The sequence below is a fragment of the Chelonia mydas genome, chromosome 11 (genome assembly GCF_015237465.2).
Source record: "Chelonia mydas isolate rCheMyd1 chromosome 11, rCheMyd1.pri.v2, whole genome shotgun sequence".
Lineage (NCBI taxonomy): Eukaryota > Metazoa > Chordata > Testudines > Cheloniidae > Chelonia > Chelonia mydas.
Window position 1 is genome coordinate 12,785,051 of NC_051251.2, and position 20,290 is coordinate 12,805,340.

Genomic DNA, 20,290 nt, shown 5'->3' on the forward strand with positions numbered 1-20,290 from the left:
GTGCTGTGTTAAAACTATTATTAGCCATTTCCCTAAAAACTTTCAGGCAAAACATGCAAAGGTTTTGAGGTCTTAGAGTTGAATACACACACAGGTTAAACATATACCAATTTAAGAATACAGTGATGGTAAGAGGAGTTGAAACATTCACATGCAAATGCACCCTGCACTGAATTAGACCCCAGCCAGTCACAGTGATTAAACAGTCATAAGTGTCAAGTTCTTCAGCAAACTTCTCTCTACACAGGATGATACTGTCAGCACAACCTCTGAGAGGGATGAGGGGGACATTTCTCTCAACAGTATTTTCCTATCCTATAAGATGTTGAAAAATTGGAGAGTTTGCAGATAAAACTCACAAGAATGAAGGAGCTCAATCTGTTCAGCTATCAAAAAGAAGATCAAGAGGTGACTTAATCATAGTGTATAAATACCTTCCTGAGGAGAAAATATGGGGTACTAAATGGCACTTTAATGTAGCAGAGAAAGGTATGATGAGAACCAGTGGATGAAGTTAAAGCTAGACAAATTCAAACTAGAAAAAAGGCATGAAGGATGATTAATCACTGGAACAAATTAACTACCAAGGGAAGTGGTGGATTCTCCATCTCTTGATGCCTTCAGATCAAGACTGGATGGTTTTCTGAAAGACGTGCTCTAGCCAAACACAAGTTATTGGGCTCAACGCAGGCATAATTGGATGCAATTCGATAGCCCGTGTTCTATGGCCAGAAGGAGATCAAACTGGATAATCTAATGGTTTCTTCTGGCCTTAGTGTCTATAATGCTTCCTGCCACATGGCTACAGGACTCACGCTTTTTAACTCATCCTTCCCTAACTTTGTGTTGTTGTTAACATGGTGTGTTTGCATCTCCATATGCTATTAATGCTCACTCTACTATTGCAGGGTCTGCTCTGCAAATAAAACATTGCTGGAAATCTTTCCTATAAGTAAACATCAGAAACTCTTGTACTCACTGTTGCTACAGTTTACTCCAGAGTAGCCCACATCACACCTAAACAATAATAAAAGAAATGGAAATTGAGTTCATGCTGTTCAGTAGATGGTCATGAAACAATGGAACACTCCCACCCACCACCATCTTCTCTTACTGATGGGTTTCATATTTGTGATCTTATCTCTAAATTTACGTAGTTTCTCTGTGTTGATTTGGGTGAGAAGAAACACCAATTTCCTTTCTAAACTAAAATTTCTTTGTCCAAGATTTTCAGACATGACTAGTGATTTTGGATGTCTCCATTTTTGAAGTGCCCAACTTGATACACCTTAAAAGGGGCTAATTTTCAGAACATGCCGAGCACCGTCTATGAAAATCAAGCCCCCATAGGTGTTTCAAGAGGGGTGCCCAAATATGGAGGCACTCACAGTCACTAGTCACTTCTGAAAAACTTGGCCTTTGTGTGTCATAGTCTTTCTTGGGCACCTGAGTGCCGACAGCGCCTCACTTTTCATACCAATGCTACCATTTTGAAATAAAACTCATGCTAGTGTCAGAATTAATTTTGCTGGTGAATGTAACAGTCATCAGAACAGCTGGATTGACAGAGAATGAAGAAGTTCTCTGTTTATCCAGAGGTGCAGCCTGGGTAGTAGCATAGCTTCCCCACACTACTCCAGTAATGAGTTTCAACCCTGTCCTGGAGGAAGCATCTCTAGAGGGAAACCCAAGCAAAATACCATAGGACTTATACTGGTCAGCACGTGTGCTTCCCCTGGACCTCAATGGAAGTTCTGCCATGAATATGAAGCAGTATTGCTCAGTCTTTGTTGGTTACTTAATGTCATTTAATTTGTGCAGTTTAGGGCTGTGATTCTAAAAGCAATATTGTCAACTCCATCCTGTTTTAAATACTGTGTTGCCTTATCTTGATAGAACAAAGGAAGTAGCTGAGTACTCACTTCACGCAGTTTCCATCTTTGTTTTTGAAATTAGGAAGACATTGGCAAACTGGGTTGCTGTTTTTACCCGTAACACAATGCCTGTGATTTTCTTCAGAACACGTGTTATCACAATCTACATTTTCAATGGAAAAAAACCGAGAGTTGTTTTAAAGACAGTCTGAAAATGGATATTCTGATAGAGAGGCTTAATACTTCAATATGCAAATATTTACATTTTCAGTTAACAAAGAAGGTGGCAAAATACACCTGTTTTTTTCCTGTCCCCTTATAAACTCACAGAATTCTGATTTGCCTCTGTGCTATGTTATGTGTTTAAGGGCTATCGAATGATCTTTTAATAGAAATACACACACAGAAAAGAAAGTTAAATACAGGCACAATAGCAGAAGAAAAAGTACCATTGCTTGGTTCCCACCAGTCTGTTGCCTTGCCAACTCTTGTGATATTATCATGAATTTTTCCAAGATTTGCTGTTTTTCTTAAAGGCTCAGCTCTTGGAATCAATTAATTAGGTGAGAATCTCAGCTAATAAAGCATATTTCTAGCACTCGTGGTTACGGAGAAAGGCTTGAAAACATGAACTGAATGTCTGGTAAAGGCTCCAAAACCAAAAGGCAAATAAGAACCCCAAATTTGTTATCTTCTGAAATCCCCTCATGATTGTTGAATGCTTAGGGCTGGCAATGCTGTCTTGTGCAGCACAGTCACAATACCACCCCTAAAACCCAGTGGGCAGCAGGGCAGCTGAATCCTAGAAAGGGGATTAGGGGTAGCTGGACGGCTGGCTAGCTCTGGGTCATGGTGAGGCAATGGGCCAACCTCATAGGCCCCAAGAAAATCTGCAAACCGTCAGGGAAAATAATAACACCAAGTCCTACAGGCATGCTAGTAAGAGACAATATTTTATTCAATAGGTCCTAACAAATAACAAAGACCTGCTATTTGTAAACCGCTGGTATGCACAGTCAGGCTCCAGATTCTTTCAAGCCCAGCAGCCCTGGTGGATTGACTCCTGAACCATTTGCAAGGAGAGTAGATTATCTACCCAATGCTCAGCTGGCTATGTGGTGCCAATACTGTGATTTCAATCACAATACCCAGATGGTTTAAATTAGTCATATGCTTACGAGCGTTGCTAAATTGGAATGGAATGACTCATGTGATTAAAGTGAAGCACCTGCTTAAGACCACTGTTTCATCAGGGCTTCAGTGCCCAATTTTCAGAGCTGCAGATGCTCAGCACCTGAGAAAATCCCCTTTTCTCAAATGGTGCTGACACAGAGTGCAACCAAGGGGAAATGAAGGTGGGGAGAGGAAAGCCCAACCCATTATAAGAGCTTATAATGGTCATAAAGCTCTCACCTGAACAGGTTTTTTCTTCTTTGTCCTTCTTAGAATATCCTGATTTGCACGTACACTTTAGTCCATCAGTTTCCACACAATCAGTAGTTGCCTCATCACAGCCATAAATGTCACATTGTGAAAGTTCTAAAAACAAAATGAAATATTTCAAAGACTGATCATAAAGTAAAATCTATAATTAGCAGTAGCCTTTAATACGTAGTGTGCCTGCTTAATAGCCTATGTGCTGTATAGTTAATATTTCTGAATTCAATTTTAAGCTATATTTAGGGTACAAATCCCCCCCGTCACCTTGAATTAACCTTTACAGTATTGATGACCTTCCCAGCAACTGAACCATTCCCATCACAGGTGCTGATCTCTCATCTCTCCCTGCCTACAACTGGCCTGATTTGCCTCCCAGCGGCCTAACCTTCCCCAATGCCATCCAGAAAGAAGTTCTGCCAACACTTTAACAAAGAGCTCTCGTGAAAGTTTCTTCCCTTAGCCCCTTTAAAAAACATGCAATCCACCCCCTGCCCTCCCATACAGGGAGTTGCGCTTTAGTGGAGACGACTGATGGATGTAAAGCTGAGCATACATGTAAGTATTTGCAGGATCCGGGCTTATAAGTAATATGTCATACAGTGTTCAACTTATATATAACTTGAAATTAGGATAGAAGCTCAGAATAGGAGAGGAGCTCTATAATTGATTGGGGTTAGAAAAAATTTCCCCTGTGGATGGGTTATTCAATAATTTCCACTATGGAGGTTGTTCTACCTTTTTCTGAGGCATTTGGTACTGACCACGCAGAGACATTAGGTTCACTTGATTGTCTAAATTAGCATAGCAATTTCTATAGTTCTAAATTATTTAAGATTGATTCAGGAAAATAAACCTCAAAATGATACTTTGAAAAGAAATCTATCAGGATATTGTTTCAAGTTGGTTCCAAAAGCTATGGCTTTGTTTGATTTGCACAGCTGTAAGTGATGACAAATGAGTAAATGGCACTAATAAAGCAGTGCTTACATCTTAGTTTAGAATGTTACATCCTCGAAACATTTAGAATGTTAACATTTAGAATGTTACATCCTTGAAAAAAAAAGAAAAAAAAAGGACTAGCATAAAATATTCTGTCCGACTCAAACTTCAAATATCAAACTTGCTGCTACAGCACTGAGAGTGCTCAGACATCCCGTGCACAGAAGGAATCTTCTTGAGAAGATAATTAGGCATCTTAAATTATTTAATAATTGACTATAAATAGAAGTGACTGAGTTGTAGATTTTAAAGATTCAGTTTTACAAAGCAATCTTAATCCACGAGGACTCACAAGGATTTCAAAGCTATTGTAATTCCGGCAAAATTGAGTCCCATACTAGGTCATCCTCTGAGCCTTCCCCCAAATTTTCAGCAAAAGATTCATCTCAGTTCCTAACTATGGGCTTAATCCTGCAAGGCACTCAGTGATCTGACCTTGATCTGTCAAAGCACTTAAGCACATGCTTAACTTTAAGCATGTGAATAGTATTACTGGGTAAATATGCTGGCCTTGTTTTAGCAAGGCAATAAAGTGCAAAAATAGTCCCACTGAACTCAATGGAATTATTCATGTGCTTACAGTTAAACATATGCGTTTGTGCTTTACTGGCTAAGGACAAAGGGATTTGGCATCTGTACAAATGAGCCCTAAGGCCCTGACCCATCACGAGTTCTGCATGGACGCAGGTGTCCATTTGCATGGAGCTCAGTAGCAGGATCAGGGCACTGGTGTGCAAGCTTTATTTTTGCCAGAGTTCATTAAAAATGTGAACATTTTTCATGAACATTTTAGAAAAAAATACCTTGTGCCTGTTTTTCCTTGAAAAATGTCAACGCTTTTTGACTGGTCCCAGCTTCTGCTGATTTTTAATTACTGATACTTGTGCAGGAAATAGTAGAGAAAGTGCAAAACGTAACAAAAGATGTTCAGCTCTAAGCATTAATGCATTTTTCCTGCAAGAGTTGGTTGTTTTAGTAACGTAAGAATTTCCATACTGGGTTACACTGGTGAGACATCTCGTCCGGTACCTGGTCACTGTGGCCCCAGTTCAGGAAAGTGCTCAAGCATGTGCTTAATCCGTCCCTATTCAGAAAACACTTAGGCACATGCTTAAGTTAAGTATTTACTTAAATATTTTCCTAAATTGGGATGCTGGCCTAAATGTGGCCAATACCAGATGCTTCCGAGGATGGGGTAAGAAACCCACCTACTGGACAATTATGAATAATCAGACAATAAGGAATTTTCCTTACTCACTCGCCAATAAGAGATTGTCTTATACTCAGAAACACAGGAGTCATATTTCTTTTATTTTTGTCCTGTGTAAAGAGAGGGACTGTATTTTTATTCTGTGTTTGTCCCGTGCCTGGTACAATGGGTTCCTGGTCCATGGCTCCTAAGTGCTATGACAATACAAACAATAAAGAATAATACTCCCATTAGCTACATAAACTGTAACATTCAGAAAAACATTCATTTTGGAAATGAATATTCCTCTTCTATTCCCAAATACAAATATAACATTGTCTGTGTCTCAAAAAGACAAAAAGTTACAATAAATGGTTGAGTTTTCAAAGTAGATTAGGGGATTTAGACATAACTCATTAAAATTAATGGAGGGTATGTTTCAAAGAGCTTTGTCCTCATCAGCTTGGAAAATCTCCGCCAGTGTTCTCAGTGTAGTACTTACTTTGATAGCTGTCATTATTGAAATAGGAATGGCCTTTCAATGCTTCTTCTGTGAGGTTAGCAACAGCATCAGCGTTTAATTTTGTGGTCACTTCAAACATGTTGCTTATTGTCACGCTAGTTCCACTGGTCTCCGCTTTAATCTGTATTTTAGATTTTGCTGAACTTTGTCTGAAAAATAAGAATCTAGTGTAATTGTAGAAAGTACCATAAAAACCACATTTACTTTAACAACAGATTTTTGCAATCAATCACACAGGCATATCATAGGCAGCGAGAGCAGATTTGCCCACAGACACATTATACTACTGTGCAGTGCCTCTTGGTTCCCACCCGGCGATAACATCTTGAGGGGGTGAAGATCATTCAGTCTCCACATCCCATTCTTTAGTCTCTGCTCTGCCAACACGTGAGCCAATGAATGCAAATGAGTTGCAACAGGATTTTATGAAATGGTCATTTTCTCACTAGAAATTAGACTGAGATCACAAATTCACTGACTACTGGTTATTTGCACCAACCTGGATCTCATGTCAACTGGTAACCAAGAGGTTTACGATGCTCTATCCTACTTAGTAACTCCTTGAGGCATCCAGTCCCTGTTGTGATGAGGTTTTCACTCTTAACCCTAATCATTACACTTTCAAGAGCCAGATTTTCAAATAACATGGGTGTACAATTGCCCAAATAATTTTTGCACATTGTGTTAAGTGCATATGTACGTGAACAAATAAGTAAAAGGCTGAAGTCAGAGTGGTCCTAAATGTGCCCCAAACATTTTTCCCTCTTAATGCTGCTGAATACAATAGTAACTTTACTAAGGGCCAGATTCTGATACCTATATTCATGATGAACAGGGTCTTATGCCATGTTTGTCTTACCCCTTTGGCTATTATCAATAGGAATACCCATGGAGTAAAGTGCTACTCAGCATAAGTTAAGCTCTTGGAATCTGGCCCTAAAAATTTACGTACCACATCAATACCATATTCTACTCTCAGTATTTTTGCAAAACTCCCATTGTTACTAGTGGGGGTTCTACTGTGCATCAAGGGGTATTGTCTCAGCTCACCCTACACACAGGATGAGTCTGAAACTTCTGATGCTAAAATGTGTATTTTCCAAAGTGGGCCACATTCCCAAAAGCAAGAAGTCCTCACTGATCTGAAACCTTGTTTAGCTGAGTTCATTTCATATTGCTCATCTGAACTGATTAAATGAGGATTGACAGTATATAAGTTGGGGCAAACTAAGAAAGCAATGTGAGCGATGCGTTCTGTATCTATGCTATGTATACAAAGAGAGATCACAAACACACACACACAAACACAGGAGCTGCTGAACTTACTTTATATTCACAATTATTGTCTCTCCATAGTCTGTCTCATTTTTGAAAGTTGTGTTGAACTATGAAAGATAAAATGAATTTGGTTTATACCTTTGTAAAACCACAGAACAAAATAGCCAAGGGAAATTTGTGGGGTTCATCTCTCTCAGAGCCAGTTAGGGAAATTAAAGGCCTAGAGCTCCCCATGCCATGTCCAGGCAAATTCCTATTGACTCCTAAGAGAGCTCTGCCTAAACAAGGAGTGCTGGAGTGGGCCATAAAATTGAGTATAATAATAAATGGCCACTACATACAGACACTGTAGGGGGCACCATCCTCCCAGGCTCTACACTTAAAGGGATGCCTCTATGCACAGATCTTCCTCATCCAGCTTGGACAGATGGGGAGGGGGACTCAGCCTCCCCAGCGGAACCAAAGCCCTGTTCCCCATGACACTATGGAGGGGCATCCTTGGGCCTCTGATATCCATGGTGAGGAGCAGACCAGGGACAGAGGCAGTGGTTTGGGTTCAGGATGAACATCATTTCCCGCCCTGCCGCCTTGGCAAGCTGTGAACGGTGAGTGGAGTCTCAAGCCGTGGTAACTTTTCTGTGCCAGCACCTCCTCCCCATCTAGCCCTCAAACATGTGCACTGGAGCTCCCCCCCCCCGCACGTAAGGTAGGGGGCGGTTTCTCAGAAGCATTGGATAATGGAGGAATCCTTGGTAGCACAGGTCCAATGGAGGCTCACAGCTAGAGAGCATGTGCAGGACAGTGAGCCCAGGAGACGGTGGGGAGGCACATCCGCCCACAGATGTTCCTGTTCCTCCAGCAGATCACAGATATTCATGTGACTCTGGGAGGTTTAGTGGCTGAGCCCCCTTCTTATGGCACAAGGATGTGTGTGTGCGGGCACACTCATACACAGATTCCATCTCTCTGGCTGAAGTACCCAGGGGAAATCCCACAATGGGAAACTCATAGTGGCTTTCTGTTCCTAGACCTCTTCACACAGGTTTCTTGGCAGGAGGGGAAGATCTCTCCTCCCTTCACCAATCAGTGCGACATGGGGCACCAAGAAGCAACTCTTATAATGAGCAAATCTATCATCATAGTCCATTAAAGAACATTAGTATAATCACCCAGTATATCCCACTTCCCTAGGAAAGCTGTTCCAAGACTTCATTCAATGTTTATACAAAAGCACATTGTGTTTAACATTCCCCTCATTCATACTATTCATCTACTTATGGAACAGAAATTAGGACTCTTATTTAGGTGCCTAAATCCATATTTAGACATCTAAACTTTAGGCACCAATGTCTGAAAATGCTGGCCTTTACTTATGCTCATATGGTAGGAATGCATTTTCCCGTATAAAACTGTAACCTACTTTTACTCTTATTAATGAGAATTACTGTCTCAAACCTGCTGATGATGTTCAAATAGTTATCACTGAGTAGGATCACGTTTACTATGATGTACAAGTTATTCCAATCAAGGCATGAGGCCTACAAAATATACAGAATTTGTAATAAGAAAATAAATATGTATTCGTCCACCCTCCTTGTAGAAACATTTGAATTAAAAAAAGGGTGCAGATACAGCAGCCTTAGGACACAGGTTCCCAGAGCTTTAAAACTGTACAGATTCAAGGCACACAACAGAGGCTGGTCAGCAAATTTCCAGTTGAACAGTTTTCCAGCAGAAAATGCTGTTTTGTCAAAAAATTTAAATGTTTTGCAGGAACATGTTGATTTCTATGAAAGCTGCAATGGAAAAAGTGGAGATGGTGATGGAGTTTTCCCTTCTATCAGCCTGGGGGAGTTCCCTCTCCGCCTCAGACTTCCTCCTGTCACCAGTTTGGGGGTTTCTCCCTCCACCTCTCTGCCATCTTAAGTCAGCCGGGAGGAAGAAGCAGTGCAAGGGGACAGGGAGACCTGGGACAGGTGCCAGCAGCATTGATATGTTCCCAAATGGGAATTTTCCCTTTCATGGGACGTTTTGATCCAATTTGGAACAAAACAAAATCTTGCACACTTGGAATTTCCTGTGTGACAGAAATCCCATTTGTTGACCAGCTCTAGTATATAAGGCCAAATCTTGGTTTCTTATCTATGAAAGAAAGAGAACAATACTTCAGGCACAACCTGTACTGTCAAACTCAGTTTCTTATCCGCCTCTAGGCCCTGTCTTCACCACAGCCTGCCCCCAGACTGCATTCCCTGCACCAACTCTTCTTTAATACCTTGGAGAGGGTATCCAGCCTGCCTTTCTCTTAAAGAGATAGCACCCTGTCATAAGATCTGTTTGTTTTACATTCTATGGGACTTTTTAATAAGGGAAGCAAGTAAGCAAATTAGAGGCAAATTCTGATCTCCGACACATACATGCAACTTCCATTGACTTCAGTAGGAATGATGTGTGTACATCTCTGAGGGTAGAATTTGGCTGTCATGTAAAGGAGTCTAGACTGATGTAGTATATCCCGTGACGGAGGTAGAGGAAGGTGTAAGTTATGCTGACCAAGACACCACTTTGAGGCCCCATATCCTCCTGCACATATCTCATTCCAGGAAGCAGATCTCAAGATTAAATATATATGGAAGAATTTTTTTAAATGACTCACAAAATCTGTGACATTTTTGTATAACTGCTGATACTCTGGAGAGTTTTCCTTTGCCATGCTGTCGGTATATGGTGTTTTCAGTGTCAACAGTCCAGGGAATACTTTTCCTAAAAATAAAGCAGAGACATTAATTCATTACACTGCATTTGTAATAAACAGGGTTACAATGTTGGGTTATCCATGTTTTAGAGATGAGAAGCAACTCTGCATAGGATCCATATTTGCTAATTTTCTTCTGTTGGAGGAGACAGGAAGGGATAAGTATTCACTTAACCAACCCTTATCAAAAAAGGGTTAAACCCTGCTATCAGTGGGCCCGGAAGGAAGAGAAACTGATATGGTTCTTCTACTAAAATAATGTTAAACTATGAGTGTGGCTCAACACAAACAAAAACAGGATATGTCCAAGTATTACCGCATTTAATGGCATAAGCCAAGATTTTCATGAATGGGTGCGTAGATGTCAACATGGGGTCCCCAGGGCTCAGTTCTGGGTCTGGTTCTATTCAATATCTTCATCAGTGATTTAGATAATGGCACTCAGAGTACACTTATAAAGTTTGCAGAGGATACCAAGCTGGGAGGGGTTCAAAGTGCTTTGGAGGATAGGATTAAAATGCAAAATGATCTGGATAGTGGATCAAAAGCTAAATATGAGTGAACAGTGTAACACTGTTGCCAAAAAAGCAAACATCATTCTGGGATGTATTAGCAGGAGTGTTGTAAGCAAGACATGAGAAGTAATTCTTCTACTCTACTCCGCACTGATTACTCCTCAGCTGGAGTATTGTGTCCAGTTCTGGGCATCACATTTCAGGAAAGATGTGGACAAACCGGAGAAAGTCCAGAGAAGAGTAACAAAAATGATTAAAGGTCTAGAAAACATGACCTATGAGGGAAGATTGAAAAAAAACTGGGTTTGTTTAATCTGGAGAAGAGAGGATGGAGAGGGAACAGAAGACTCACAGGGGACATTTTTCAAGTACATAAAAAGTTGTTACAAGGAGGAGGAAGAAAAATTAACCTTATCCTCAGCGGATAGGACAAGAAGCAATGGGCTTAATTTGCAGCAGGGGCAGCTTAGTTTGGACATTAGGAAAAACTTTCCAACTGTCAGGGTGGGTAAGCACTGGAATAAATTGCCAAGGGAGGTTGTGGAATCTCCATCATTGGAAATTTTTTAAGAGCAGGTTAGACAAACACCTGTCAGGGACTGCCTAAGACTTAGTCCTGCCATGAGTGCAGGGGACTGGATTAGATGACCTCTTGAGGTCCCCTCCAGTCCTATGATTCTATGGCATATGGATTTTGGGGCAGATTTTCAAAGGTCTAGGGGTGCCCAAAGGTGTCTAATGATTGAAATCATGGGTGTTAGGTGCCTAACCTGCTTAGGCACTTCTGAAAATCCTACTTGGTGCCAATCTGCATCTCTAGGTGCCTAAATAACTTTGAAAAGCTGGCCTTTGGGCACCTAAGTAAGAGGCCTAATTTCCCCAAATGCTGAGCACCCAGCAGCTCCTATGCAGTCCCACTTCAACAGGACTTGGTGGGTGCTCACCAGTTTGGAAAATAAGGCCATTTTTTTAGAAGCCTATTTTTGGCACCTGCTTTTTTAGTCTTGGCCATAAACATTAGCTTTCACTTACCCCGAGATTTCCGTCTGCTTTTCACGCAATTTAATTCACACCCTTAGCCCTGTGGGAGTGCAGTTTTTTCTAGTGTGTTAAATCCTTTTGTTTCAATAATGCTTCAGGAGGTAAAACAGGTCAACCCAATGGGAACTATTTGCAGAGTAAAGTACTACTCAGCGTGGGTCAGAGTGGAGGAGACTTGCCCAGACCATGTACATTTTCACTGAGAAAATTAGAATGAGTATAGAAAATGCACCATTGTCTGTGCAGTGGATTAAGAAAACAGACCACCAGCACCCAACTCACCTTCCTGACATCTTGATCTGCTATAGTAGTATCCATACGGGCACTGGCACATATAACCTTGATATAGGTTAACACACTTAGCACTGCCACCACACGGTTTATTTGCACAGGGCAGAGGTGCTTCTAAGAGGAAAGATATTGACACAGCTGAACAATGCACTAGACCAGGAGGATGGAAGCTTTTTAGTTTTCCTTCTGTTAAACTATTCATGCCTCAAGAAGAGTCACACACTTAAACATTCCTTATGACAGTAGGCCAAATCCTCAGCTGGTATGAATTGGTGTTACTCCATTGACTTCCATGGAGCTATGCCTGTTTACACCATCTGAGGATCTGGCCCAGCATGCAACAGTAAGGCCACAGATGAATCATGATATGCAATCAATTCTAAACTGTTAAGTTTTCCTTTAAGTAAACAAGCAAACAAGGCCAAACAAGGCCAAAAAGGACTCTAAGCAACCTGTCCCAGCTGCTCCTAGGTGGAGGCCTGGCAAGCAGCTCTGCGCACTTCCCCTGTCCCACCCCGAGCACTGGCTCCCCAGCTCCCATAAGCCGGGAACTGCAGCCAACGGGAGCTGCAGGTGGAGGCAGTGAGTGTCTCCCGGATCTGGCACCCCGCACCCGCTCCTGTGCCCCAAGCTCCCTCCTCCACCCAAACTCCCTCCCACAGCCTGCACTCCACACCCCCCTCATGCCCCAACCCCCTGCCAGCCCCGCGGCAACCCGACTATAAACCGGACTTTCAATGAAGATCAGAAATGCCAGTTTATAGAGCTTTCCAGTTGGTGAAGTGCTGGATAAAACAGCTTTTACTGTGTGTGTGTGTGCGTGTGTGTGTGTGTGCGTGCGCGCACACTGAAAAGTTAGGAAATTCCACAATTAAGGTTGCCTATGCAACCTTAATTTAGCCCCCTAGTGCATATGCATTACAATACAGTTTTTAATTGCATGATCACATACTATTTTTTCCACAAGACCCCTGCCTCACTCAGTGCACAGGATGGATGGTGCTCACTGCACAGGTGGCTATTACTATTACTTTTTATACTGAGAGTGTGGCCCGGGTGATATTTCCTGCACAATATTCATTCCCTGCTCTGAATATAGAATTATTAAGTTCCTCATGGGCATCTCTATGGCACTCATCACTATTATATCTGAGTGCTTCAGAAACTCTAAAGACCTTACCTTCACATCACTCCTGCAGAGTAGGGACGTATTATTATCCCATTTTACCGATGGGGAGCTGAGGCACAAGGAGATTAAGGCCAAAAGTGTCCACTAATGTTGAGTGCTCAGCTTCAGACACCAACGGCCTGATTTTTCATAAGAACATAAGAGCATAAGGACGGCCATACTGGGTCAGACCAAAGGTCCATCTAGCCCAATATCCTGTCTTCCGACAGTGGCCAACGCCATGTGCCCCAAAGGAAATGAACAGAACAGGTAATCACCAAGTGATCCATCCCCTGTCGCTCATTCTCAGCTTCTGGCAAACTGAGGCTAGGGACACCATCCCTGCCCATCTTGGCTAATAGCCATTGATGGACCTCTCCTCCATGAATTCATCGAGTTCTTTTTTTAACCCTGTTACAGTCTTGGCCTTCACAACATCTTCCAACATCATTTCAGAGTGCTTGGCCGTCTTATACCACTCAATATTCTCAATGCACAGCTCCCATTCACTTCAGTTGCCATTTTATGAGCAGGTGAGTGCATTTCTGCAAATGTGACCTATAAAATACGGCACACACAGTTAGCAGACACCAGTAAAAAAATGTGGTTTAAGGGACTTGACCAGCATCACCTGAGAACTCTGTGGCAGAGGCAGGGATAGAATTCAATTCTCCAGGAGGCTAATTCAACCATTTTAACGACAAGACCATCCTTTCTAATGAGGCCCAGAGAGGCTTGTAAACAAATGTGGGTCCCACAGCCAACAGCCCCATTCACGACACAGTCTTGACACTAAGTGCATGTGGTGGACCTGCTCTGGGAATGTGAGGCCAGGCTCTTGTGGAAAAAATATTAGTGATCATGTAACAAAGACTGTATTGTAATGCATATGCACAAGAGGGCCACATCATAAACTTGTTAGCTGCAGTAGCTACAAGATGGTAATAACTGAGAGAGATTGGAGGAAAAACCTGTTTTTCTTTCTTTAGTCAGTTTGTTTCCTTTTTCATTTGACAACACTTTGTGACTAGTCTGTCAGTGTTTCCCCTGTAGAGCCAGGCAATTCTATGTATGGGTGTCCCACTGCTAGAGGGTGATGGAAAGAGAGGACCTGAACCTACTTTTAAACAACTTTTATGAACTGACTGGGAGCTGCCCAAGGCAAGCGCCGCCCGGCTGGAGCCTGCACCCTGAACCTCCTGCCCCCTGTGAGAATGCCCTCCCGCACCCCAAACCCCTGCCCAAGGTTGGAACCCCCTTCTGCACCCCTCCCTCTCAGAGCCTGTACCCCAACCCCCTGTCCCAGCCCTGAGCCGCCTCCCGGAGTCTGCACCCCCTCCTGCACCCCAGCTCCCTACCCCAGCCCAATGAAAGTTAGGCAGGGTGGGGGAGAGTGAGCGATGGAGGGAGGGGGATAGAGTCAGTGTGGGCGTGGCCTCAGGGAAGCCGGGGGGGCAGAGGTTTTTGGTTTTGTGCAATTAGAGTGTAGAGTTTTTGTATGTATGATGTCACTTCCATTTCATTCAACCTCTTACCTGTAGAAGATGCAGATTGTGTAGCAGAGATATCTCCTGTAAAAGGATGAACATCTTACAATGCAAACCTCAGATAATTATTTTTCAACAACCTAGTTTTCTACAACTACCCATCCAAATCAAACTGATTTTTTAAAGGAAATTGTATCTACTTAAAAATCTCTCTTCTATCTGGAAACTTATTCGCTGCTGCATCTGCAAAATGACAATAACAGAGAGATTGGAGGAAAAAACTGTTTTTCCTCTATTTAGTCAGTTTGTTGCCTTTTTCATTTGACAACACCTTGTGATTAGTCTGTGTTAGTGGGGGCAGCGGTTCTGGGGGGGCAGTCAGGAAGGAGGGGGCAGTTGATAGGGTGGTGGGGGGCAGTCAGGGGCAGGGATTCCAGGGGCGGTTGGGAACAGGAAGCGGGGGGGAGTCCTGAGTGGGGACGTCAGGGAACGGGGGGGTTGGATGGGGCAGGAGTCCCGGGGAGGGGGGGGGGCGTCAAGGGGCGAGAAGCAAGGGGGAGCAGAGGCACAGCCTGGCACAGCCTCCCCTAACCAGCCCTCCATACCATTTCTGAAACCTGATGTGGCCCTCAGGCCAAAAAGTTTGCCCGCCCCTGGATTAGAGGAAAAAACCCTATTTTTCTCTGTGTAGTCAGTTTCTTTACTTTGGGCAGTTGATAACACTTTGTGCCTAGCCTGTGGCAGTGGTTCCCCTGTAGAGTCAGACAATCAGTTCCACCCCCATTCTTTGTATGGGTGGCCCACTGCTAGACGTGACGAAAGTGGAGGACTTGAAAGCTTCCTTTAAACACCCATTATAAACTGACTAAATTTGAAATTGATGGCAGCTACTCCGTTGAGTCTTCACAATTAAATCATCATCTTTATCAGTATTATTTTACAATTCTTTTCTGTAGCAAAATATTTTTGATTATGATTTTAAGATTTATACTTATCAATCAGCTCCATTCCTCCCGCTTACCTGTCGTAGTTTTAGGTGCCTGGGTAGCGGTGGGTCCCTGGGTAGTGGTACTTACTGTAAAATAAGAAACAAATGTTTAAATGCAAGCCACACTATGGCATCCTAGTAAATATATATAGACATTAGACCTGACCTGACTAAATTTGAAATTGACATCAGCTACTCCGTTGAGTCTTCACAATTAAATCATCATCTTTATCAGTTATATTTTACAATTCTTTTCTGTAGCAAAATATTTTTGATTATGATTTTAAGATTTATACTTATCAATCAGCTCCATTCCTCCCGCTTACCTGTCGTAGTTATGGATGCCTGGGTAGCGGTGGGTCCCTGGGTAGTGGTACTTACTGTAAAATAAGAAACAAATGTTTAAATGCAAGCCACACTATGGCATCCTAGTAAATATATATAGGCATTAGACCTGACCTGACTAAATTTGAAATTGACATCAGCTACTCCGTTGAGTCTTCACAATTAAATCATCATCTTTATCAGTTATATTTTACAATTCTTTTCTGTAGCAAAATATTTTTGATTATGATTTTAAGATTTATACTTATCAATCAGCTCCATTCCTCCCGCTTACCTGTCGGTGCCTGGGTAGTGGTGGGTCCCTGGGTAGTGGTACTTACTGTAAAATAAGAAACAAATGTTTAAATGCAAGCCACACTATGGCATCCTAGTAAATATATATAGACATTAGACCTGACCTGACTAAATTTGAAATTGACATCAGCTACTCCGTTGAGTCTTCACAATTAAATCATCATCTTTATCAGTTATATTTTACAATTCTTTTCTGTAGCAAAATATTTTTGATTATGATTTTAAGATTTATACTTATCAATCAGCTCCATTCCTCCCGCTTACCTGTCGTAGTTATGGATGCCTGGGTAGCGGTGGGTCCCTGGGTAGTGGTACTTACTGTAAAATAAGAAACAAATGTTTAAATGCAAGCCACACTATGGCATCCTAGTAAATATATATAGGCATTAGACCTGACCTGACTAAATTTGAAATTGACATCAGCTACTCTGTTGGGTCCTCACAATTAAATCATCATCTTTATCAGTATTATTTTACAATTCTTTTCTGTAGCAAAATATTTTTGATTATGATTTTAAGATTTATACTTATCAATCAGCTCCATTCCTCCCGCTTACCTGTCGGTGCCTGGGTAGTGGTGGGTCCCTGGGTAGTGGTACTCACTGTAAAATAAGAAACAAATGTTTAAATGGAAGCCACACTATGGCATCCTAGTAAATATATATAGACATTAGACCTGACCTGACTAAATTTGAAATTTACATCAGCTACTCCGTTGAGTCTTCACAATTAAATCATCATCTTTATCAGTTATATTTTACAATTCTTTTCTGTAGCAAAATATTTTTGATTATGATTTTAAGATTTATACTTATCAATCAGCTCCATTCCTCCCGCTTACCTGTCATAGTTATGGATGCCTGGGTAGTGGTGGGTCCCTGGGTAGTGGTACTTACTGTAAAATAAGAAACAAATGTTTAAATGCAAGCCACACTATGGCATCCTAGTAAATATATATAGACATTAGACCTGACCTGACTAAATTTGAAATTAACATCAGCTACTCCATTGAGTCTTCACAATTAAATCATCATCTTTATCAGTTATATTTTACAATTCTTTTCTGTAGCAAAATATTTTTGATTGTGATTTTAAAATTCATACTTATCAATCAGTTTGATTCCTCCCGCTTACCTGCCGTAGTTGTGGGTGCCTGGGTAGTGGTACTTACTGTAAAATAAGAAACAAACCTTTAAATGCAAACCACACTATGACATCCTGGAAAATATATATAGACATCAGACCTGACCCTAACTCAGAGAACTGCCATGAAGGTTTTAACTTCCTTGCAAATGGAAGATGTGCTGTTCTTGACTGTTTGTTATGGTAATGTCCCAAATATACATATACACTGAATGTTCTCATGTTATACTCCTGGGGGCATTCTGCGCTAAAAATAAAAAATTCTGCACCCAAAAATTAAAAATTCTGTGCACAATATTTTAAAATTCTGCAAATTTTGTTTGTCAACATAATGCTACACAATCACACCAGTTTCAATTATTTTGGTAATTAATTTCAAAATACCTGCCAGCAAGTATGTCTGTAACAATACAGACACACACATTAATTCCCCCAGGAGCAGAGAGTTAAAGAAACCCTCTGACAACCCAGTTCCTGTTTCTCTGCTCCCTTCACTACCACTCCTGAGCCCAGCCATGACCACCCCTCACATCCGCACCTTTCCTCCCCCAGAGCCCAGGGATCCAGAGGGAGAAACAGCCTGATGCTTGGTCCCAGGTTTGGATGGAGTTTTCTGTGCACTGCCCCATCCTTCCCTCAGGGCATGCTCAGAACTGCAGCTGCCAGGAACTCTCTAGTTCCCTTCCCCTCACCTCAGCATAGTCTTCTATGTGCGAGCTGGCCTCTGCCAGGTTCAGTAGCCCCTAGTGGCAGCTAGTAGCATTGAAGTCCATTTCTGTGGGGGAAAGGAAATTCTGTGCGCACGTTAATTTCTGCAAAATTCTGCATTGCGCAGTGGCACAGAATTCCCCCAGGAGTAACGTTAGGATAAGATATATTCATTGAAAGCACTAAGGGGCATCAGAGGAAACAAACCCTAGGATTGTCAGTGCCATGTGTTCAGCAGCAGCTGCAGCAGGTTGGCAGACCCCAAATGGCCGTAGCCTCCTTGCAGATCATGCTAGTGCCCCACGATGAGTTGCTCAGTAATAATGATTTTTCTTCAGTGTCATAGCTGTGCCTGATGCTTTGAAACATCCGGTGTACTCATCCCCACTCCATTCCTATTCCTTCTGCTTACCTGACATGGCTGTGAAAGCTGCAGCAGAACCTCCCACCAAAGAGCTAACTACAGGACATCTCTGGAGATCAGCTCTGATTTTTACATACGTAATATCCCAGGCGAGTAGCCCATGGGAGTTAGAACTCCCTACAAAGTGAGAGATGGGATGTTCTTGTCTCTTTGTTATGCTTATGTTTCAAGTGTAAACATTTAAAGTCCCCGTGACCAGGTTTGTGGACAGTTTGTTTATCAAAACCACAAGGGAGATTCAGCCGGAACAAAGTCCTGCTCCTATAGCACCAAAGACGAAATTCACCAGGTACTGTGTTGACTTAGCACAGTGATATTATCACTATTATTTAGACTAATAATTCTTCTCCACAGAACTATATTTGTGCCTGGTGTTTTTATGCCTTTGACATTTTTATTCCTTCTGCTTAGCTCTTGCAACTGCGGAAGGTGTGGGGGAGATACCTCCTATATATGATTTCTGTCACCTTTTAACAGAAACCTCACAACCGCAGTCCAGTAAACATATAATGACCCAGGGACCCTACCAACAGACACATATAGAAATAAATATCAGTACTTTTAAAGGCACCTCCACCAGCCTAAAAATCTTGCTCATGGCTGACATACATGTTACCTGCTATCGTTACAAAATGGCTACAACTGAAAGACTAGTGCAGGGGAAAATGTTTTCTCTGTTTAGTTTATTTACTCCATATATTTGACAGCACCATGTGTATATCAGTTTCACTATTTCCCCTGCGTAATCGGTTTCTTCTTTTGTTTATATGGGTCGCACACTACTACAGAATGAGGAAAACACAGAAAACACAATTTTAACACCACAGAATCTGGCCAGGTGGCACAGGGACTTATATAGGTTCTGAAATTACTGTAAAGTCATGGTTTTAATTGACTGGATTTCAAGTGAGTAACGTGCTCTTTGATATCACCAGCAAATGTCCTGGCTATTTGATAGCCACCAAACATCCATTTGGAATTTTAAAGAGACATTGTACATTTAAAAATAATATTGGTTTCTTACTCCCCACCACTTACTATTACGTGGAACGCTAACTTGATTGTTTTTGAAAGTGTTCAGAAGGGAATACATTGGGGTCAGAGTCAGGTGGCACATGATCAAGACTTGTGACTGAATTTGGTCTGATTAGCTTCCCCAGCATGGGCCGGGTACTGACGGTGAGTGCGACGAGAACGCTGAGCCAGTGTTTGATACTCCAATGAATCACTCCAGGGGTGGATGATGTCTTGCAGGTTGAGCAGACCAGATTCAGGAAAGGACTTAGTACCTGTGACCAAGTCTTGGCCTTGACCACCTTTATCAAAAATAGTTTTCAACAAAATCTAAAGATAGGAACAGTCTTCCTGGATTTGACCGCCGCTTATGACACGGTTTGGGGCAGAAGCCTTCTGTGTAAACTCTCTCGAGTTGCCCTGCTTTGGGTGGTTGAAGTTGCAGAGCTCTTCCTCCAAAATAGGCAGTTCAGAGTACACATGGGCAACTGTTGCAGTTCCTGGAAATGTCAGATTAACAGTCTTCCTCAAGGTTCATTTCTTTCACCAATACTGTTCGATGTGTTTATCAGTGACTTGCCAGCAACACTCTCGTGCAAGCTTATCTATGCCGAGCTCAATCTGCCGCAGCTATCAAGCTCAGCCCTTCTTAGAAACGGACCAAGTCCCGAATGATATGAAGCTCATGGCAGGCTAAGCTCCTGCAGCCAAGCTTTTCCAAGACGGTTTCTATCCTATTTCATCTGCATAATGCAAATGCAAGCCACGAGTTAAATACTTTTTTAAATGGTCAACACCTGCTGCACAACTCAAA

General features: G+C 42.0%; 1 protein-coding gene across 8 annotated transcripts in view; it reads right to left on the reverse strand.

The window, feature by feature from the left end:
* The window catches only part of MUC13 (mucin 13, cell surface associated), a 39,405-nt gene that overhangs the window by 7,190 nt on the left and 11,925 nt on the right, over nucleotides 1-20,290 (reverse strand). The window contains exons 5-19 of one of the 8 annotated variants that reach the window (XM_043525592.1): nucleotides 17,322-17,357; nucleotides 17,029-17,082; nucleotides 16,745-16,789; nucleotides 16,452-16,505; nucleotides 16,168-16,212; nucleotides 15,875-15,928; nucleotides 15,582-15,635; nucleotides 14,609-14,644; nucleotides 11,897-12,019; nucleotides 9,960-10,066; nucleotides 7,352-7,410; nucleotides 6,005-6,174; nucleotides 3,288-3,413; nucleotides 1,923-2,037; nucleotides 980-1,017 (exon numbers count right to left, since the gene is read on the reverse strand). In XM_043525592.1, coding sequence (XP_043381527.1) covers nucleotides 980-1,017; nucleotides 1,923-2,037; nucleotides 3,288-3,413; nucleotides 6,005-6,174; nucleotides 7,352-7,410; nucleotides 9,960-10,066; nucleotides 11,897-12,019; nucleotides 14,609-14,644; nucleotides 15,582-15,635; nucleotides 15,875-15,928; nucleotides 16,168-16,212; nucleotides 16,452-16,505; nucleotides 16,745-16,789; nucleotides 17,029-17,082; nucleotides 17,322-17,357 — 1,116 coding nt within the window. The remainder of the gene's footprint in view (nucleotides 1-979; nucleotides 1,018-1,922; nucleotides 2,038-3,287; nucleotides 3,414-6,004; nucleotides 6,175-7,351; nucleotides 7,411-9,959; nucleotides 10,067-11,896; nucleotides 12,020-14,608; nucleotides 14,645-15,581; nucleotides 15,636-15,874; nucleotides 15,929-16,167; nucleotides 16,213-16,451; nucleotides 16,506-16,744; nucleotides 16,790-17,028; nucleotides 17,083-17,321; nucleotides 17,358-20,290) is intronic. The other 7 variants (XM_037913048.2, XM_043525593.1, XM_043525595.1 and 4 more) reach the window with 7 other exon arrangements.